Source organism: Anser cygnoides, chromosome W (assembly GCF_040182565.1).
Source record: "Anser cygnoides isolate HZ-2024a breed goose chromosome W, Taihu_goose_T2T_genome, whole genome shotgun sequence".
NCBI lineage: Eukaryota > Metazoa > Chordata > Aves > Anseriformes > Anatidae > Anser > Anser cygnoides.
Genome location: NC_089911.1, coordinates 5006444 through 5026002, shown reverse-complemented (window position 1 = coordinate 5026002; position 19559 = coordinate 5006444). Strand labels below are relative to the sequence as shown.

General features: G+C 42.9%; 1 protein-coding gene across 2 annotated transcripts in view; it reads left to right on the top strand.

The window, feature by feature from the left end:
• The window catches only part of LOC125181536 (Golgi phosphoprotein 3-like), a 40895-nt gene extending 21336 nt beyond the window's left edge, over window positions 1-19559 (top strand). Inside the window, exons 2-4 of one of the 2 annotated variants that reach the window (XM_066987090.1) lie at window positions 9124-9255; window positions 12003-12117; window positions 15667-19559. In XM_066987090.1, coding sequence (XP_066843191.1) covers window positions 9124-9255; window positions 12003-12117; window positions 15667-16091 — 672 coding nt within the window. In that variant the 3' untranslated portion in view covers window positions 16092-19559. The remainder of the gene's footprint in view (window positions 1-9123; window positions 9256-12002; window positions 12118-15666) is intronic. The other variant, XM_066987091.1, reaches the window with a different exon arrangement.

Below are 19559 nucleotides of genomic sequence, written 5' to 3'. Positions count from 1 at the left end.
ATTTAAATAGAATCATTTTCATATTTTTTGTCACAGTTGTCAAGCAGTGGAGTACAAAATTGAATAAATGTGTTTCTAGTGATTGAGTAAATTTATTGTGTCAAATATTTGGTTCTGCTATTTAAGCAGACAGCTATCAATGCAGAAATACAGATGAAGTGTGATAGGTATGGTGTGGTTCATAGAATAAATGTGATTTGCAGCTTTGCAATCCATATAAGAACTATATATATTTCTTAACATTGCTTTTCAAATTATTACTTCAGTGCCATATTGTTTATGGATATTAAAGCATGTTAATGTGTCTCAGGAAACTCAGATAAGCCTGTGTGATGTCAGTAATGCCAAATGCTTGATGTCTTAAAATGTAATTAGTTAATTTTGACTACATATAAACTAAATGTTATGTACTGTTTTGTTTGTCACTTTCCTGAAGTTCCTCTGTTCTTCCAAGAACAGGCTAAGTGTCAAAATTAACAGAGGATGAGTCTGTTTCTCTTTCATGTTTACATTTACAGTACAGGAATGGTGGTTGTCTAGTAGTGCTACTTCAAAAGTGCATGAGGGTAAGAGAACTGCTTACAGAACACAGCAAGCCTCCTCTTGCCAAAAAGACTGCGGCAACCCAGACCAAGTGACTGCCCAAAAATGTGTCTGTTCAGGTCTCCAGCTGCAGGGTGCCTGAGCCTGTTGCTACCAGTGGAGGGTGGCAGAGATACTGCCTGCATGAGGTGCAAGCAGGTGGAGGATCTGATCAGCCTGGAGGCAGAGCTCAAGGAAGAGGTGGAGAGATTAAGGACTATCAGGGAGTGTGAGCAGGAGTTAGACTGGTGGAGAAACTCCCTGCCATGCCTGCGAGAAAGGCACCGGGGCGATACACCCCAGATAGTGGTGGACCCCCTGCCCTGTTGCTGTTGCGGAGAGGGAGGGGACCTGAGAGATGGAGAGGAATGGAAACAGGTCCCTGTTCGACATTGCAGGCGAGCCTCCTCCCTGCTCACCTCGCCTCCCCAGGTGCCCTTACACAATAGGCTTGAGGCCCCTGGAGCTTGAGAGACAGATTGGTGAGGATGTGGGGGAAGGTCCACACAGGAGGTTGTCTAGGGCAAGGAAGTCAAGTCCATGCTTGAAGACTTCCTCCACCAAGAAGGAAAGAAGGGTAATGGTCGTAGGCGACTCCCTTCTGAGGGGAACAGAGGGCCCCATTTGTCAGCCGGACCCTAGCTGCAGGGAAGTCTGCTGCCTCCCTGGGGCCCGGGTCAGGGACATTACCAGGAAACTTCCTGGCCTGATTTGCCCCTCCAATTATTATCCCTTAGTGATAATTCAGGCTGGCAGAGACAAAATTGCTGAGAGAAGCCTGAAGGCTATCAAAAAGGACTTCAGGGGATTGGGACAGTTACTGGATGGAGTGGGAGCGCAGGTGGTGTTTTCCTCTATCCCTTCAGGGGCAGGGAGGGATACTGAGCAGACCTGGAAGGCCCAGCTGATTAATACATGGTTGAGAGGCTGGTGCCATTGCAGGAATTATTTTTTTTTGTTGTTTGTTTGTTTTTGTTTTTGTTTGTTTTTTTGACTGTGGGGTGATTTACTCAGCACCTGGCCTGATGGCTGCCGATGGGTCCCACCTGTCTCAAAGGGGGAAAGGGATCCTAACCCAGGAGCTGGTGGGGCTCATGGTTTCTGTTGCACAATGTACAGGGGAACAGATACGGCAGGATATATCCCTCTCTGGGATGGGGGAGAGAAACAAGAAAGTGAAGCCTGTGGGTTGAGATAAAGACAGTTTATTAAGACAGGAAAATAATAATAATAATAATAATAAATGTGTATGAAACAAGTGATGCACAATGCAATTGCTCACCACCCGCTGACCGATGCCCAGCCTATCCCCGAGCAGCTGGCTTCCCCACCCCGGCCAGCCACCCCTATATATCGTTTAGCGTGACGTCAGATGGTATGGAATACCCCTTTGGCCAGTTTGGGTCACCTGTCCCGCTGGCAGGACAGAGCGAGAAGCTGAAAAGTCCTTGGCTTGTTGTAAGCACTGCTCTGCAACAATTAAAACATCAGCATGTTATCAGCACTGTTCTCATTCTAATCCAAAACATAGCACCCTACCAGCTACTAGGAGGAAAATTAACTGTATCCTAGCTGAAACCAGGACAAACTGTAATTGGTCTTAGCAGCTTAGAGTAGTTCTTAGAACAAGTAGCAGCCCTCTCCCTCACTTACACCCACAATGGAAGTCAATACATCCAGGCATGGTCCTATGAGTGTGAGCTCACTGTGATATAATTGCCAGGAGCTAAAATAAAAGTGTCTTGACAATCAAATAATACATAAAGTTCAAAAACTCTCCTAACTTTTTTATATATTTCTGTGTGTGCTTACAAGCTCCAAACAAATAGTTTTAATCACTACAGATTCGATACCTAAATCAATCAGCATCTACTCAGACTCCATCAGATTTAAAGGCATCCCCTACCCTGAGGTAGGATTATCCCCATTGAACACTGAGGAGAGACATTAACAGATGCCACGTCATATCTTCCAACCAATAATGCTTCCTGCGTTCCATCAGGGCAATTATCTCTGAGCTATCATCCCATCTACAGGAGGTATTTAAAGGCCGCAGATAAAATTGTTATTCACAAAGCAGACTATTTGAAAGCAGGACTTCCTACTCACAGACTCCATTTTTCCAAAGTCTCGGTACAGAGAAAAGCCACCATTGTACCGCAGGTGCACTCCAAAGATGAAATATCAATTCTAGAGAGTTTCCACATTGCTCAAGCTGAGCCACCATTTTTGACGCTTGCCCACATCCACAAGGGAAGCACACAGGAGCTACAGAGCTTAGGACAAATGAACAAACTTAAAGAAATAGTTCATTTGGCAAAAGTGCAGCTGTGATATCCAAGTTTTTCCCTACCTTACGCTCCAGGAAAATGCAGTACAAGAGGGTAGTTGCAGGCTTTCTGGCTGTGTACAAGCCTCTCACAATGCGACTGGTGATTTTGCATCTATCAGACTGAAGCATTCAAGCTGCATCCACACCAGGAGCACCACGGTCCTTACAATGAATGCTCCTTACTGCTGTTATAACTACAGGCCATTACCTTTCATTTAGGATACATTTAAAAGTAAATACATGCATGAAATACGGAATGATTTAAGAGAATGTTCTCTTAGGACAGGGATAACTCATCCCTAAGACTCAAAATTAATTGGGAGAATATTTTCATTGATATATTTCTAGGCTGTAAAGTGGCACTTGAGTGACAGACAATTACACATCAAGCAGTCTCTGTTGCACAGTGCACACAGGAACAGATATGGCAGGAAGGAGGAAAAAATAAGCCTAAATACACCACAAATAAAATTTGTGTGCTGCCTGCATGTTCAATGCAGACAACCACGAACATTTGCATTAAAATAGTGCAGTAAATAACCACCCCACAGCTGAGATATTTACAGCCGCATTAGTAAATACACTTTCTCTTTCACAGAGAGGGTGGTAATTTATTAAACCACCCAAACAAGACATCTTGCAACCACCAGTCGTCCTTTAATTAGGAAGGATCCTTCTGAAAGCAGAGCAAAGGGCTAGATGACAAAGCAGGCCCTTTCCATGCAAGTTATCCAGGAGCTGTCATTCACCACGCTTTTACCTCCTTTGATGAACACGTTGGCATGGACTGAAAGAAAAGGCTGTGCACCAAGGCAAGCCCATCACACTCAGCTTCCCACAGCCCCACACCTGCCAGGAGCGACAGCACACCAGCCAGAATAACCGTGCGTTTTGGAGCAGTGCCGCAAATTTGTTTATTGCATTTATTTACTTCCAGATGAGCTATGAGACAGAAATCCCATATGGCTTATGGTTTTATTGAAAGAAGAAAGGGGAGGAGGTCTGTTACTCTATGCAAAAGGGAAGGTGGTTTACTGCTGGAATAGGATGTGCCACATCTCATCCCAGAGCCCAGGCCCCAGCATACCTACAAAGACCTGCCCCTGCTCAGCACCTCATCCCAAGTAGTGGAGGATCCAAATATCAAAGGGGGAAAGGGATTCTATCCCAGGAGCTGGCAGGGCTTGTAGAAAGGGCTTTAAACTAGGTATGAAGGGGGATGGGGGGGAAATGAGGCTCGATAGAGATGAGACTGGGGGAGCAGTCCCAGGGTTGGGGGTGAGGGCAGTGGCACAACTGAAGTGCATCTACACCAATGCACGCAGCATGGGCAACAAACAGGAGGAGCTGGAAGCCATTCTGCAGCAGGCAAACTATGACCTAGTTGCCATCACTGAAACATGGTGGGACCACTCCTATGACTGGAGTGCTGCAATGGATGGCTACAAGCTCTTCAGAAGGGACGGGCAACTAAGGAGGGGCGGTGGCATGGCTCTCTATATTAGAGAGTGTTTCGATGTTGTTGAGCTCGGGGCTGGGAATGATAAGGTCGAGTCCCTGTGGATAAGGGTCAGGGTGTTGGCCAACAAGACAGACATCCTGGTGGGGGTCTGTTATAGGCTGCCAAACCAGGATGAAGAGACGGATGAGGCGTTCTATAAGCAGCTGGCGGAAGTCGCTCAGTCACCAGCGCTTGTCTTCCTGGGGGACTTTAACTTCCCGGACATATGCTGGAAATACAATACAGCCCTGAGGAAGCAGTCTAGAAGGTTCCTGGAGTGCGTGGAAGACAGTTTCCTGACTCAGCTGGTTAGTGAGCCTACCAGAGGGGGTGCCCAGCTAAACCTGCTGTTCACGAACAGAGAAGAACTGGTGGGACATGTGGTGGTCAGGAGCTGCCTTGGGCAGAGTGATGACGACATGGTCGAGTTCTCTATTCTTGGTGAAGTCGGGGGGGGGGGGTAGTAAAACTGCTACCTTGGACTTCCAGAGGGCAGACTTTGAATTGTTCAGGGCAGCAGTAGGGAGGGTCCCTTGGGAGTTAGTCCTGAAGGGCGGAAGGGTCCAGGAAGGCTGGATGCTCCTCAAGAAGGAAGTCTTAAAGGCGAAGGAGCAGGCTGTCCCCGTGTGCCGTAAGATGGGACGGTGGGGAAGAAGACTGGCGTGGCCAAACGGGGAACTTGTGCTGAGTGTCCGGGAGAAAAAGAGAGATCATGTCCGGTGGAAGAAGGGGCAGGCAACTCGGGGAGAGTACAAGGAAGTTGCCAGCATATGCAGAGAAAAAATCAGGAAGGCCAAAGCCCAGCACGAGCTCAACCTGGCCACTATGGTTAAGGATAACAAAAAATGTTTTTATAAATATATTAACGGCAAGAGGAGGGCCAAGGAGAATCTCTATGCTTTACTGGAGGCCAGGGGGAATATGACAACTGAGGATAAGGAAAAGGCTGAGGTTCTTAATGCCTTCTTTACATCTGTCTTTACTAGCCAGACTACTTACCCTTGGGGTACTCAGCCTCCCGACCTGGAAGTCTGGGACGAGTAGCAGAAGAAATGTCCCACCGTTCAGGTGGAAACACTCAGAGACCTGCTGCTCCGCCTGGACTGTCACAAGTCCACGGAGCCAGATAGGATCCACCCGAGGGTGCTGAGGTAGTTGGTGGATGTGATTGCTGGGCTGCTTTCCATCATCTGTCAGTGGTTGTGGTTATCCAGAGAGGTCCCAGATGACTGGAGAATTACTAATGTGACACCCATCTATAAGAAGGGTCATAAGGGGGATCCAGGGAACTACAGGCCTGTCAGCCTGACCTCGGTGCCAGGAAAGGTGATGGAACAGGTCATCTTGAATGCAATCACGCATCATAAGGATGTTGCGAGGCTGTGCAGGGACAAAATTAGAAAGGCCAAAGCTCATCTGGAGCTCAATCTGGCTACTGCTGTTAAAGATAAAAGAAAATGGTTTTATAAATACATAAACACGAAAAGGAGGACTAAGGAGAATTTCTGTCCTTTACTGGATGCGGGGGGAAACTTAGTGACAAGAGATGAGGAAAAGGCTGAGGTGCTTAATGCCTTCTTTGCCTCAGTCTTTAGTGGCAAGACCAGTTGTTCTCTGGATACCCAGTACCCTGAGCTGGTGGAAGGGGAGGGGGAGCAGAATGTGGCCCTCATAATCCACGAGGAAATGCTTGGCGACCTGCTACAGCACTTAGATGTACGCAAGTCGATGGGGCTGGATGGGATCCACCTGAGGGTACTGAGAGAACTGGCGGAAGAGCTGACCAAGCCGCTTTCCATTATTTATCGGCAGTCCTGGCTATCAGGGGAGGTCCCAGTCAACTGACGGCTAGCAAACGTGACGCCCATCTACAAGAAGGGTCGGAGGGTAGACCCAGGGAACTATAGGCCTGTTAGTTTGACTTCAGTGCCAGGGAAAGCTCATGGAGCAGATTATCTTGAGTGTCATCAGGCGGCACTTGCAGGGCAAGGCGGCGATCAGGCCCAGTCAGCATGGGTTTATGAAAGGCAGGTCCTGCTTGACGAACCTCATCTCCTTCTGTGACCAAGTGACACGCTTGGTGGATGAGGGAAAGGCTGTGGACGTGGTCTACCTTGACCTCAGTAAGGCTTTTGACACCGTTTCCCACAGCATTCTCCTCAAGAAACTGGCTGCTCATGGCTTGGACTGGCGTACGCTTCGTTGGGTTAAAAACTGGCTGGATAGCCGGGCCCAAAGAGTCGTGGTGAATGGAGTCAAATCCAGTTGGAGGCCGGTCACTAGTGGAGTCCCCCAGGGCTCAGTACTGGGGCCAGTCCTCTTTAACATCTTTATCAGTGATCTGGATGAGGGGATCCAGTGCACCCTCAGTAAGTTTGCAGATGACACCAAGTTAGGTGCGTGTGTCGATCTGCTCGAGGGCAGGAAGGCTCTGCAGGAGGATCTGGATAGGCTGGAGCGATGGGCTAAGGCCAACTGTATGAAGTTCAACAAGGCCAAGTGCCGGGTCCTGCACCTGGGGCACAAGAACCCCAAGCAGTGCTACAGGCTGGGAGATGAGTGGTTAGAAAGCTGCCTGGCAGAGAAGGACCAGGGAATACTGGTTGATAGTTGGCTGAATATGAGCCAGCAGTGTGCTCAGGTGGCCAAGAAGGCCAACAGCATCCTGGCTTGCATAAGAAACAGCGTGGCCAGCAGTTCTAGGGAAGTGATTGTCCCCTTTTACTTGGCTCTGGTGAGGCCGCACCTCGAGTACTGTGTTCAGTTTTGGGCCCCTCACTACAGGAAGGACATGGAGGTGCTCGAGAGAGTCCAGAGAAGGGCGACGAAGCTGGTGAGGGGTCTGGAGAACAAGTCTTCTGAGGAGCGGCTGAGGGAGCTGGGATTGTTCAGCCTGGAGAAGAGGAGGCTCAGGGGAGACCTTATCGCTCTCTATAGGTACCTGAAAGGAGGCTGTAGCGAGGTGGGGGTTGGTCTATTCTCCCATGTGCCCGGTGACAGGACGAGGGGGAATGGGCTAAAGTTGCGCCAGGGGAGGTTTAGGTTGGATATTAGGAAGAACTTCTTTACGGAAGGGGTTGTTAGGCATTGGAATGGGCTGCCCAGGGAAGTGGTTGAGTCACCATCCCCGGAGGTCTTTAAGAGACGTTTAGATGTAGAGCTTGGTGATACGGTTTAGTGGAGGACTTGTTAGTGTTAGGGCAGAGGTTGGACTAGGTGATCATGGAGGTCTCTTCCAACCTAGATGATTCTGTCATTCTGTAATGTGACGCCCATCTGTAAGAAGGGTTGTAAGGAGGACCCGGGGAACTACAGGCCTGTCAGCCTGACCTCGGTGCCAGGAAAGGTGATGGAACAGGTCATCTTGAATGCAGTCATGCAGCATATGCAGGACAACCATGGAAACAGGTCCAGTCAGCATGGTTTCAGGAAAGGCAAGTCCTGCCTGACCAACCTCATCTCATTCTATTACGGGGTGACCCGCCAGGTGGATGAGGGAAAGGCTACCTAGACTTCAGCAAGGCCTTTGGCACGGTCTCCCACAGTATTCTCCTGGAGAAGCTGGCCGCCCGTGGCTTGGACAGGTACACTCTTTGTTAGGTTGAAAATTGTCTGGTCGGCCGGGCCCAGGGAGTGGTGGTGAACGGAGTGAAATCCAGCTGGTGACCGGTCACCAGTGGTGTTCCCCAGGGATTGGTGTTAGGGCCCATCCTCTTTAATATCTTTATTGATGACTTGGATGAGGGAATCAAGTGCATCCTCAGTAAGTCTGCAGATGGCACCAAGTTGGGGGGGAAGTGTTGATCTGCCGGAGGGTAGGAAGGCCCTGTAGAGGGACCTGGACAGGTTGGATTGATGGGCAGAGGCCAACGGGATGAGTTTCAACATGGCTGAGTGCTGGATCCTGCACTTTGGCCACAACAACCCCATGCGACACTACAGGCTTGGGGCAGAGTGGCTCCAAAGCTGTGCGGAGGAAAAGGATCTGGGGATGCTGATTGATGCTCACCTGAACATGAGCCGGCAGTGTGCCCAGGTGGCCAAGAAGGCCAACGGCATCCTGGCTTGTATCAGGAATAGTGTAGCCAGCAGGACCAGGGAGGCGATCGTTCCCCCATACTCTGCTCTGGTGAGGCCACACCTCGAGTCCTGTGTTCAGCTTTGGGCCCCTCACTACAAGAAGGACATGGAGGCCCTGGAGCATGTCCAGAGAAGGGCCATGAAGCTGGTGAAGGGCCTGGACCACAAGTCCTATGAGGAGCGGCTGAGGGAACGTGGGTTGTCTAGTCTGGAGAAGAAGAGGCTCAGGGGAGACCTTATTGCTCTCTACAACTACCTGAAAGGAGGTTGTGGGGAGCTGGGGGTCGGCCTCTTCTCGCAGATAACTAGTGATAGGTCGAGAGGGAATGGCCTCAAGTTGCGCCAGGGGAGGTTTAGGTTGGAAATTGGGAGACATTTCTTCTCAGAAAGAGTGGTCAGGCATTGGAATGGGTTGCCCAGGGAGGTGGTGGAGTCACCGTCCCTGGGGGTGTTTAAGGAAAGGTTGGACGTGGTGCTTAGGGACATGGTTTGGTGGGTGACGTTGGTAGTAGGGGGATGGTTGGACCAGATGATCTTGGAGGTCTTTTCCAACCTTAATGATTCTATGATTCTTCTATTTGTTTTCAGGTGGAGGTGGAAGTATCTTACTGTCTTTTCATCTTCTCAGGGTTACACTTCATTTTGGAATGATTGCATCTCCTCAGGTTTGCGTGGATGCATGTTAATCGAATTGGCATTGCGAGGGCGTCTTCAGCTAGAGGCTTGTGGAATGAGGCGCAAAAGTCTGTTGACAAGAAAGGTAAGTGGGAGGAATGTGGTCATATTTGCTTTTGCGTCGTGTTCTTGCAATGCAGTAGTTACAAATAACAGTGAGTTTTAAGGTAAAACTTATTTTTTTTTCTTTTCCTATAAATGGGGTTAGAGATTCTGAGTAGTGACTTATGTTACAGGCACAGAGTTATTATCTAAACTGTTTCAGTGGTGAGCTGAAGGGTCTTGTAAATTTTCTGTACTTGTTCTCAGTTCCTGTTTGTTCTCTTGATGTGTTCCTGCTGCTGTTGGGAGCCTTTCACAATCAGCTGGCTGTGGCTGTGGCCAGGGTGCAGTGATAGCAGTTGCTGCTGTGTTCCAGCAGCACCAGTTGTTATCTGTCGAAGGAACTGGCTTTTGCTCTGTCGGTGAGATGTGGGCTGGGGCTGAGATGGACAGCTAACTGACAGCGAGCCAGATGTATCCTGCAAGCCACCAGTTAGTGCTGGCGTACACAATATCCTCTGCACAGTATGCTTTGCAGTGCGTAGGAAGGAAACATCCTTGTACCTTGGGCCCCTGAGAATGCAAAACTCTAGCTAAAGTGCGTGACTGGTGTGTTAAATTGATTGTACTCACTGACCTTTAAGATGAGCAAATTTTTAAGGTTCTTTATTGAATTAGGCTGAAAATTTGAAGCTTTAATTTATTGATTTTGCTGTTGTTTTTTTTTTTCCTTAGTACAAAATGTGCAAAGTTATACTGTTTGAATTTCTACTTCATCAGCATTAGTGGATACTTGTAAAATAAGTTTATGGTCAAATATTTCTATCCACCACAAGTAAATTCTCTTTCATAGCCTGTTTCCCCGTCAGTTTTACGCTTTGCTGATTTTTTTTTTTTAAAGGAAAGCTTCCAAATTCCCTAATCTTCTCCCAGCTTCCTTCTCCTCCAAAGAACTGAACCTCTGTTCAGGCAAACAGCACCTGCTTCTTTTAGCTTCATTTAAGCATATTCAGCACTGATTAGTTTCTACAGTTTTTTTCCTCACAAAGCTTTTGGCTCCTTAGGCATTCAGGAATGTTCTTTAACAGTTATTTTCTTTCTATGCAAACCTTGTCAGGTCTGTCTATCTGAAGTTTTAACTGCTTTTTTTTTTTTTTTAGGAAAATGGAGAAATAACCTGTGCATATCTTTACTACAGCATACAAACCAAATTGTTGTCTGCCCCCCCTCCTTTTTAAAAATTTTATCATGTGCTTTTTAGGGGTGGGTCTGTCTGTGTTCTTCTGTTTTGTTTTTTTTTACTGCTTTAAGGAGAGCTAAATCTAACTAGTATTCAATGCTTTGTTCTTTTTGTTGTAAGAAAAACTAGAGATTTTTGCAGGTGGGAGCATTCTATGAAAAAGACAATATAAAATTCAAATGAAGATTGATTTCTGCTTACAGAATTTCATGCACGTAAAATCCCTAACTACTGATATCTATGATGTTTCTTCTGTCCTACCCTACCTCTCAGTTTAGAAGTCATTCTCATGTGTCTTTTCTCATTTTATGTAAAGTCTTGCATTGTTTAATATGAAATTGCAGTCTTGTTCCCATGTTTGGTAGATTTATGTGCCTGAACTCTACCAAGTGTCCACCTCTACACTCCTTTGGTACAAGCTTGCAGGCTTTGCTCGCTTTAATTCACAGAAAAAAACAAGGTCAAATACCATGGTTAGTGAATGGAATGAGCTGTTTAGTTGTATACAGGGTTGTAATTCAGTGAGGTGTGGAGCTTCAGCAGCAATATCACTTTATATAGCCTCTGCACCTCAAGCTAACCCTTCTGCCCTGCCCCAGTCCTTTCTGGAACTTTGTGGGAAGGTAGAAGGTAGAAGTTCCTTTTTTTCTTTGTTTCCTGTTAGCACTTTATAGGCATCAGGTAAAAAGATAACTTATCAAACAACTTGAATTGCCGGTTTTAATCGTTATTTTCATAAGCAGCTTTGGTGCTGTAGTAATTATTCTTTTCCTAAAGAAATAGTGTTTTCTTTTTGGGTGTGTGTCTTTTTTATAATTAAACTATATTGACTTGGGCTAATTAAATCCATACGTTTTTAGCTTGGTGCTGTTGTCTTTCTAACCAAGAGAAAAAAAAAAAAAGGTATTTGTACATGGTTTATATAACTGATTGTACTGGTAAACAAGCAGTTACTCAAGTTCTTAAGTTTTATTACATTCCTGTGAATGATTTTCTTTCTCCTGTGCTCTCTTGGGGAAATAAGTCAATTAAATCATTTTAGAATTTATTAAATGGTAAACATAAACCCCTGTAATATATAATGTCATTTATTGTACGTACAGATTTTGCTTAATATATATGAACTGTTAGTGAATGGAACATAATATTGCTGGTGAGCATGTTCTTCAGAGCTGAAAAACTTACAGATGTTGTATTGACATTGATCTATGGAAGAAAACCAGTTTTCCTGTTTTTTCCAGTTCCTAACTGATTTCTCAGTTTCATGTGGCCTAATTGTTTAACTGCAGTATTTTGAATAAATTGATTTGAAGCAGTAAAATAGAGTGCCATCAGAGATCAGTTTAACACTGTAGTGTACTTTGTTTTGAGGAGGAAATGAAGGATCTAGTCAGGTCAGTGGATTATCTTCCTTAAAAATATGTATATATAAACAAAGAGGTATTAAGCATGTATGAATGCCGTAAGTTTAGTTAATTTTCCTGTTTTTTATTGTTGGATGTTTATGGTATATGAACTAAGTGAAAAAGCTGCGTTTCATTCTGTCGTAGGTGATTTGCAAGTCAGATACTTCTACAGGGGATGTTCTGCTTGATGAAGCTCTGAAACACATAAAAGAGACCCAACCTCCTGAAACAGTACAAAATTGGATTGAACTGCTTAGTGGTAAGCCTTGGACATAACATATTTGCTTTTTTTGTAATCTCTAGTGATGCCACTCAATATGGCATCACTAGAGATTACACTGCAAGATTTTGGAGAAGAAATTATGCAAAAATGTAATTAGTCCGTCCTCTAGAGTAGTCTCTTGTTGATTGTAGCCTTTAATCAAACATAAGTAACTGTTTCTTTTGACTTAAGTTGGTACAGAACGGATCTAGATTGAAGTGTCAGAACATATCAACTCTATGGAAGAGATGTCTTCTGCTGAATCTGAAGTGAATCAGGACTGTGCCCTGGAGACATATAACTGTCTTCCTCTGTAACTGGAAATGAGGGGTAGTAGAAGTTTAGAGTATAATCATATGGATTCAGTAGAGTTTTTTGATAAGGAAAGAAGATAAAGAGCTCACTGTTCCTATGTAAAAATTGAGGGTGAAAATTCAGCCATCAATCATAAAGAAACAGTAGAGAGGAGTTCTGTTTTTCCGTTAACTAGAGAAATGTAACAACATTAGAATATATGTTGAATATATATGTATTTCTAGTTGTTCAAAACAAAGGCTTCAAGATGAGCACTTTGTGCACAGCTTTTTCTGTAAAGGAAAGTAAACTGAAATAAATTAAACTGCATAAATTAAACTGAAGAGATCGGTGGCCAAAAGCATTTTTTTTTCTGTAGCCAAAATGTATTACCAAGGCTTGGCTGTTTTTACAAAACACAAAATGCAGTTTCCCTGGAGTAGATCAGAGCTGTACTTCAGTTGCATGCGCAGTAGTGGGGAGGGAATCACTATTTTGTCAGTAACATAACTTTGGGAAGTAGGGGGCAATGAGACTTGCTCATCTAAATATATTTGTTACTTGTAATAACAGATAAATGAGTTTCAAAAGTGAGCAAAACCTCTCCAGCTTTCTCTGCCTTCTTGTTTTCATTATGTTCTTCCCATTTGTCCTGTACCACCTGAAATAGCCTTCCTTGTACTTCAATATTTTCTTGCACAGTTCATACTGTGTCCTTGCCGTTCCTTCCTTCTTGTTCCATGAGTGTTTGTCAGAGAGAGAAAGAAACATTTCTTGTCAGTAGGGGGCATTGCTGCTGCACATCCCTGCAGTCTAGTCTGTTCTTGCTCAGCTCTACTCCACTTTTACAGCTTGCAAAAGCAATTCTTTTCCTCCGGCCAAATACATAATATGCACTGGCTTTGTCTCCCAGGGAAGAGCACATAAAGTTAGTACTGATTCAAAAAAGGTCAACTAATGAATGAACAGTGTAGGTTTCCTTGAGGCACGAGCCTGCTAAGCTTTGTCTCTGGGAGGATTATCGTCATTAGTGCTGTGATTTGGATCAGTCTTTTTTACTTGCCCATGGGTATTTAATTACTAGTTCTTTGATGGCATTAGGATTCTTTGCATTTCCCATGGTTAAGAGAACTGCCCTGTGAAGAATTTTTTTTTCTTTCTGTAAATTCTTTTAGAGTTTTACTTTAGGGGTGGATCCTGGAAAATAGCTATTCCAGCCATAATTATCAGAGATGCAAAGAATACTGCTTAAAGGTCCAGTACATACGAGTTCAAAGCCATCACAGAAATATTTGTATGGACATTTGAGGCTATATTTTCCAGGCTGTTCTTGTTTATAAGATCACCTCTAAGGGAAGCAAGTATAGGGAATATAGAAGTTTGGATCAAAATGTCAGGTCTTCCTGCAGATGAAATAAATGTTACATCTGTGTAATGGTGGAGATTGGTCACAAGGTGTCACCACAGTACTGATTTTTATTATCATATAGATGCATTCACCTGATAAATTTAGAAGCATCTAGGAAATAACCTCTACTATGTGAAACACTATAAGGAGACTGCCTTTTGGGGGGGAGGTGGTGGCTGGCATATGATAGTTTCATTTGTGGTCAAGCTGGGAAATCACACCTCAGTGAAGTGTAGGACCTATAGGGACTTACATAGTTCAGGCCTAGGTAGATTCTTTACCTTTACACTATGCAGTTGGTGTTACCTCATTTGTGTACTTAACCTGGCTGTTACTTAGATGCTTGTCACCTTCCATTGCAATGAGAGAAACCTTAAATTCATCTGTTTTTTGTTTTGTTTTGTTTTGTTTTAAGTAGTACTATTAAAAGATAACCAAAGATTAAAAAAAAAAAAAGCTTTCTAAAATACAAGTTGCTATAGAAGCTGTCATATTGTTTATGGAAAAAACACTTGTACGTAAGAAATACTTAATGCTGTTTCTTCCCTTGCCTCTTAAAGCGCATAGGCTGTTTAATATCAGGAGGAGATTTTAATACTTAAAGTAAATACTGAGGTAAGCTGGACCTAAAAACTTTAGCTGAAGTAAACTTCTAATCAAAGAAGGATTTCTCAGTGCTTAACAACTTCAGCTTTATCAGTAGCTGCTGGTATATTATTTTGTGCTTTTTAAATTCCTTTAAGTGCATACACGTGCTCTGAAGTGCCCATTTGTCCTGCCATAACAAAGCATTAGAAATAATTTTCATAGAAACATCAAAGCCCCTCTCAACAGGAGTGCTCTTCTGTACATCCATCCACCCACACTCACATGGTGCATGTCTGTTTCACCTTGGAGGGAGCAGAAGTGGAAAGAAGAGCATAAACCTGAAGAAATAAGAGAAATGAGGAGAGCATATGGGATAGGTGTGCATTAGCTTGTCTGTGACAGAAAGAATAGCAATGATGCTTACAAGTCTTCTGAGGAGCGGCTGAGGGAGCTGGGATTGTTCAGTCTGGAGAAGAGGAGGCTCAGGGGAGACCTTATCGCTCTCTACAGGTACCTGAAAGGAGGCTGTAGCGAGGTGGGGGTTGGTCTATTCTCCCATGTGCCCGGTGACAGGACGAGGGGGAATGGGCTAAAGTTGCGCCAGGGGAGGTTTAGGTTGGATATTAGGAAGAACTTCTTTACTGAAAGGGTTGTTAGGCATTGGAATGGGCTGCCCAGGGAAGTGGTTGAGTCACCGTCCCCGGAGGTCTTTAAAAGACGTTTAGATGTAGAGCTTATTGATACGGTTTAGTGGAGGACTTGTTAGTGTTAGGTCAGAGGTTGGACTAGGTGATCATGGAGGTCTCTTCCAACCTAGATGATTCTGTGATTCTTCCAGTCCCTGAATTGACAAAGGCTGAGCAGACAAGGCTGGAGGAGATGCTTTTTAAAACTTTTTTAATTTTTATTTTTATGGTTACTGTTTAAAAAAAAAAAGTCTTCATGGCTAATTTTTCTTCAGTACAGGAGTGCTTGTTTGTCATATCTTTGCTCAAGACATGGCTTAGCTAGTGTTTCATCCCAACTTTAAATGCACAGTGAAACTCCTCAGAGATGCTCACATGGTCTCAGTCTCTATGCATGTATCTAGATGGGTCAGAGATCAGAGAAATGCTGACATGAGCACGCTAACTTACTGTAATAGTCAGCTATATGAATTTGACAGCTCATTCTGCACCACGAGAGGGGAAAAAATTGCTGTAGTAGTACAGCTTAGATTTTGCCTGACTGTTGGCTTTTTCCTTTGCTTTTTTTAGGTGAAACATGGAACCCATTAAAGTTGCACTACCAGTTACGAAATGTCCGTGAACGGTTAGCTAAAAATCTAGTGGAAAAAGGTGTACTGACAACAGAGAAACAGAACTTCCTTCTTTTTGACATGACTACGCACCCTCTCACCAACAACAGTATCAAACAGCGCCTCATCAAGAAGGTTCAAGAAGCAGTTCTTGACAAATGGGTGAATGACCCCCACCGCATGGACAAGCGCTTGTTGGCACTCGTTTATTTAGCCCATGCTTCAGATGTTCTGGAGAACGCTTTTGCCCCCCTTTTGGATGAGCAGTATGATTTAGCCACAAAGAGAGTGCGGCAGCTTCTGGATTTAGACCCTGAGGTTGAATGTATGAAAGCCAACACGAATGAGGTTCTATGGGCTGTTGTAGCAGCTTTCACAAAATAACTGCAATCAGACTGAAGTGTTCTCTTTTCTTTCATGTAAACCAATTGTTTCTCTTCTGTTGGCTACTCATGTTTTTTGTAATTTGTACCTTCTCACATGAATTGACTCTTGTTTAATGGAATTATAAGTGGTGTATTCCCTCTTTCTCTGTGCATCTGTATACAGGATTCTGTTGGTACAAGAGACCTTCCTATTTAAAAAAACAGAAAAAGGTTTTACTGCCATATTGGCTTTCCATTTCCTTTTAAATTTGAGTTATCTGAAATACTTGTTACTCTATTTTTCATCTTATTGTTATTGAGGTGGTTTAACATGGAAAGCACCTCAAGGAAACGTGCATGCAATTGGATCACTAGTCTCAGCTGACACAGATGTGTGCATGCATCAATACTTCTGCAGTACAATTCATAACAGATCAAAAAGGGCCTTTTTAAAAAATCACCAATGTTTCAATTGGTTCAATGTTGTTTCAATTATATCTAACAAAATTACTTTAAAAGCAGAAATTCCATTTAACAGCTTTGTCAATAGTTCCTGTAAAACCCCATAAATTTTACTTTTCATGTAAGTCTCTTGTGTACTTATATTTTCATTAGAATGATAGCTGAGTCACAAGGCTAGTGTAGAAAGGTCCAATTGTTTCATAAACCAGTTTTGGGATGGGAAACATTCCATTATATTGTAAATACAGTTCAAGTTGTACATTAACAACTGCCCCATCTTAGTATTTTGCAAGAGCTATGTAGTTGTACATCTGGTGCCCCTTACTTGTTATCAGTCATTGCCATTTGGTGGAAAGAAAGGCCTCTTATAAAGAGTATGTATGTGAAAGCTGTTTGTTTCCAGCATCTACAGAGTTTGCCGTCCAGGTATTCTCTGTCTATGCATTGCCTTTGATAATTAGTGTATGGAAAGAGACCACTTTCTGTCATTTTTTTCTTCCCCTCCTGTACAGAAGAGGCTTGTGACCAGTGCAGTTCTTGAGTGCAGTTTTTAATTTTGTTTGTACACAAGTTAATGTTTGTCTCTTAAAAGTCATAATCTATTTTACATCTTAAAAACAGTCAGTCCTAGCAGGTGTTGCATGTAAATGGTTAGCAAGTAATGACTGCAGTTCAGATTATTAAGATTTCTGTAATGGGACACTATACTATATTTTAATTTTTATATACAGTTATGCTGATTAACACACTTGTAAAAAAAAATATATAAAACTTTGGCTTTTTAAAATGTATTGCCTCTTTACCATTGCTTGTTACATCTCCCATTGGCTTTACAGTGTAAATATTATGCATTGAACAAATTAAGCGTTGATTTATATATTTTTTCCTTATAACACAGATTTACAGTGGGGCTTACAGGTGTTTAGAAACTTTATTGGTTAATATTCAGAGCAAGAATACTAGATGGTGTATAACTGTAGAGTTGAAATTTAAAAGATCCCTTAATCTGTATACTAGCTTTTTACCTACAGTAAATAAACTATGATCTTGAAAGTGCCTAAAACAGAGCAAGCATGTCATTTTTATTTTTTGTTGCTAATTAGAAAGGTTTTATTGCTTAACTGAAGGCTTTAGTTAATATCCTTCTTATTAGAAAGGGCAAGTTTATGTTAAGTAGATCAAACTGACCTAATCAGCAGAGTTTCTCGGGTCTGCAGGGTTTGTGACCAAGACAGACTGAATTAGTGTATGAGCATGCAGCTGTGCCCACCATGGGTAGACCTCTTCTATCTTGAGCACAATTCTACAGTCTCATCTGTGACTGGACTTCTGATTTTGCACCTCAGTTTGTATTGTTTATATGCTTAAGTAGTTGACTTTAAAATACAACTTAAATCATCATCATGCCTAAGTAAACTTTTTTAATAAAGGTTTTTTTAAAATATGGTCCTTAACATTTAATGTCATGCTGTTCTTTCAGTTCTTAAATGCTGTTTCTTTAGAAAAATGAAATTAAAAGTATATTTTAAGGTATTTCAAACTCTGGTTTACAAATAAAAAGAAACTTTTCTCAGTTGTAAGATGCTATGTTTAAAACTTTGAGGAGCTTGGGCATGAACTTTCAGCTTGGGCATTTATTTTAAATTTTTTCAAAACGTGGTTGTTTTAAATGGAGGAAAAGTGAAAGTTGCTGTGTTGCTCATATTTGACAGCTTACAGCTTACTTTTTGTACTTGATAGTATATGGTAACTCACTGCTTTTGTTGTTTCTCGTGATGTTTTATTTTCTGTAGCTCTTTGAGAGGAGAAAAAATCAGTTGGAAAGGTCAGAGAAATAGTGAAGTATTCAGAAGTAAGTTGAGTGCACAAAATTTTTAAAACAGCTTTGAAAAGCTATACTTGAAATGTGCTTCTGACTGACAGTATCTTTTCATAGTCCCTTCTGTCCTCTCATCTTCATTCTGTATTTATGTTCCTGCTGGGTTTCATGTTAGGTTGTAGAAGATACAGGGTTTTTGTCTCCCTTAGAGCCAACATATTTTAAAATGTCACCCTTCTTTAGCCACTTCTAGAGAGAGGTTTCCACCCTCCAGATAGAAGATAACTCCCTACAATATTTATCAGTTTTCTTTTCCTTCAAGGTAGAACCTGTGTGATGGAGTTTGTATTAGGTGTATCAAAGAACCCTATGATAGGTTTGATGTAAATAACAAGTGGTTTGTGAAGAGCGATGGTACCTTTTGCTAGACCACCTGATATAAACCTCTGTGTGTGTGTGAAATAGAAGAGCTTTTGGAGTCTTCAAGTCCAATGTGCTTTTAAAAACAAATAAAACCAATCAAACAAAAAACACAACAAAGCCTCACAGATGCTACTAGACCTTAAGTCTAACAATGAAGATGAAGGTAAGTTTGGTATGTTAACAGGGATTGATATAGCAAACATCCTTACCTTCATTGGTGTTTCAGGTTCTAATAACGTGGTTGAACATGGGAAACTGTTCTGCTGAGATTCATGTACCCTTCTTCATATTAGCTGCTGCTGCTGCTCACAGATCCAGATTTTAAGAGAGTTTTGGCTGCTGTGAGCCTGTCTCTGGCTGTTTGAAGTAAAGATTACTATCTATAGCCTGAAGAACCTGAACCTCAAGGGAGAATAAGTATTATTCAGGGACTCATTCTTCTAAAACAAACTTCCAAGTTAATCTCAAAAACAGGATTTTGAAGGATAAATCCACAAATGGCATAGACGTATACATTTAATTTTACGGTCCTTGAGATTTACATCTTCCTGTGTTTCTAGAGATGACTTTACAGTGCTCCTATATGAGGTGTTAGTGAAAACTCTGTGCCACGCATGATGCTTTCGAGGTGAAAGTTGCATAAATTGGCTATAAAAGACTGGTGACCGAGTGCTCATGTGTTCATGCCCATTTCTCCTACAAAGTAAAGATATGTATTAACTGTGTTCTCTGTGAACTGGACTGAATCTGTACTGAAACAAAATAAAGTACCCTTTCAAGCTA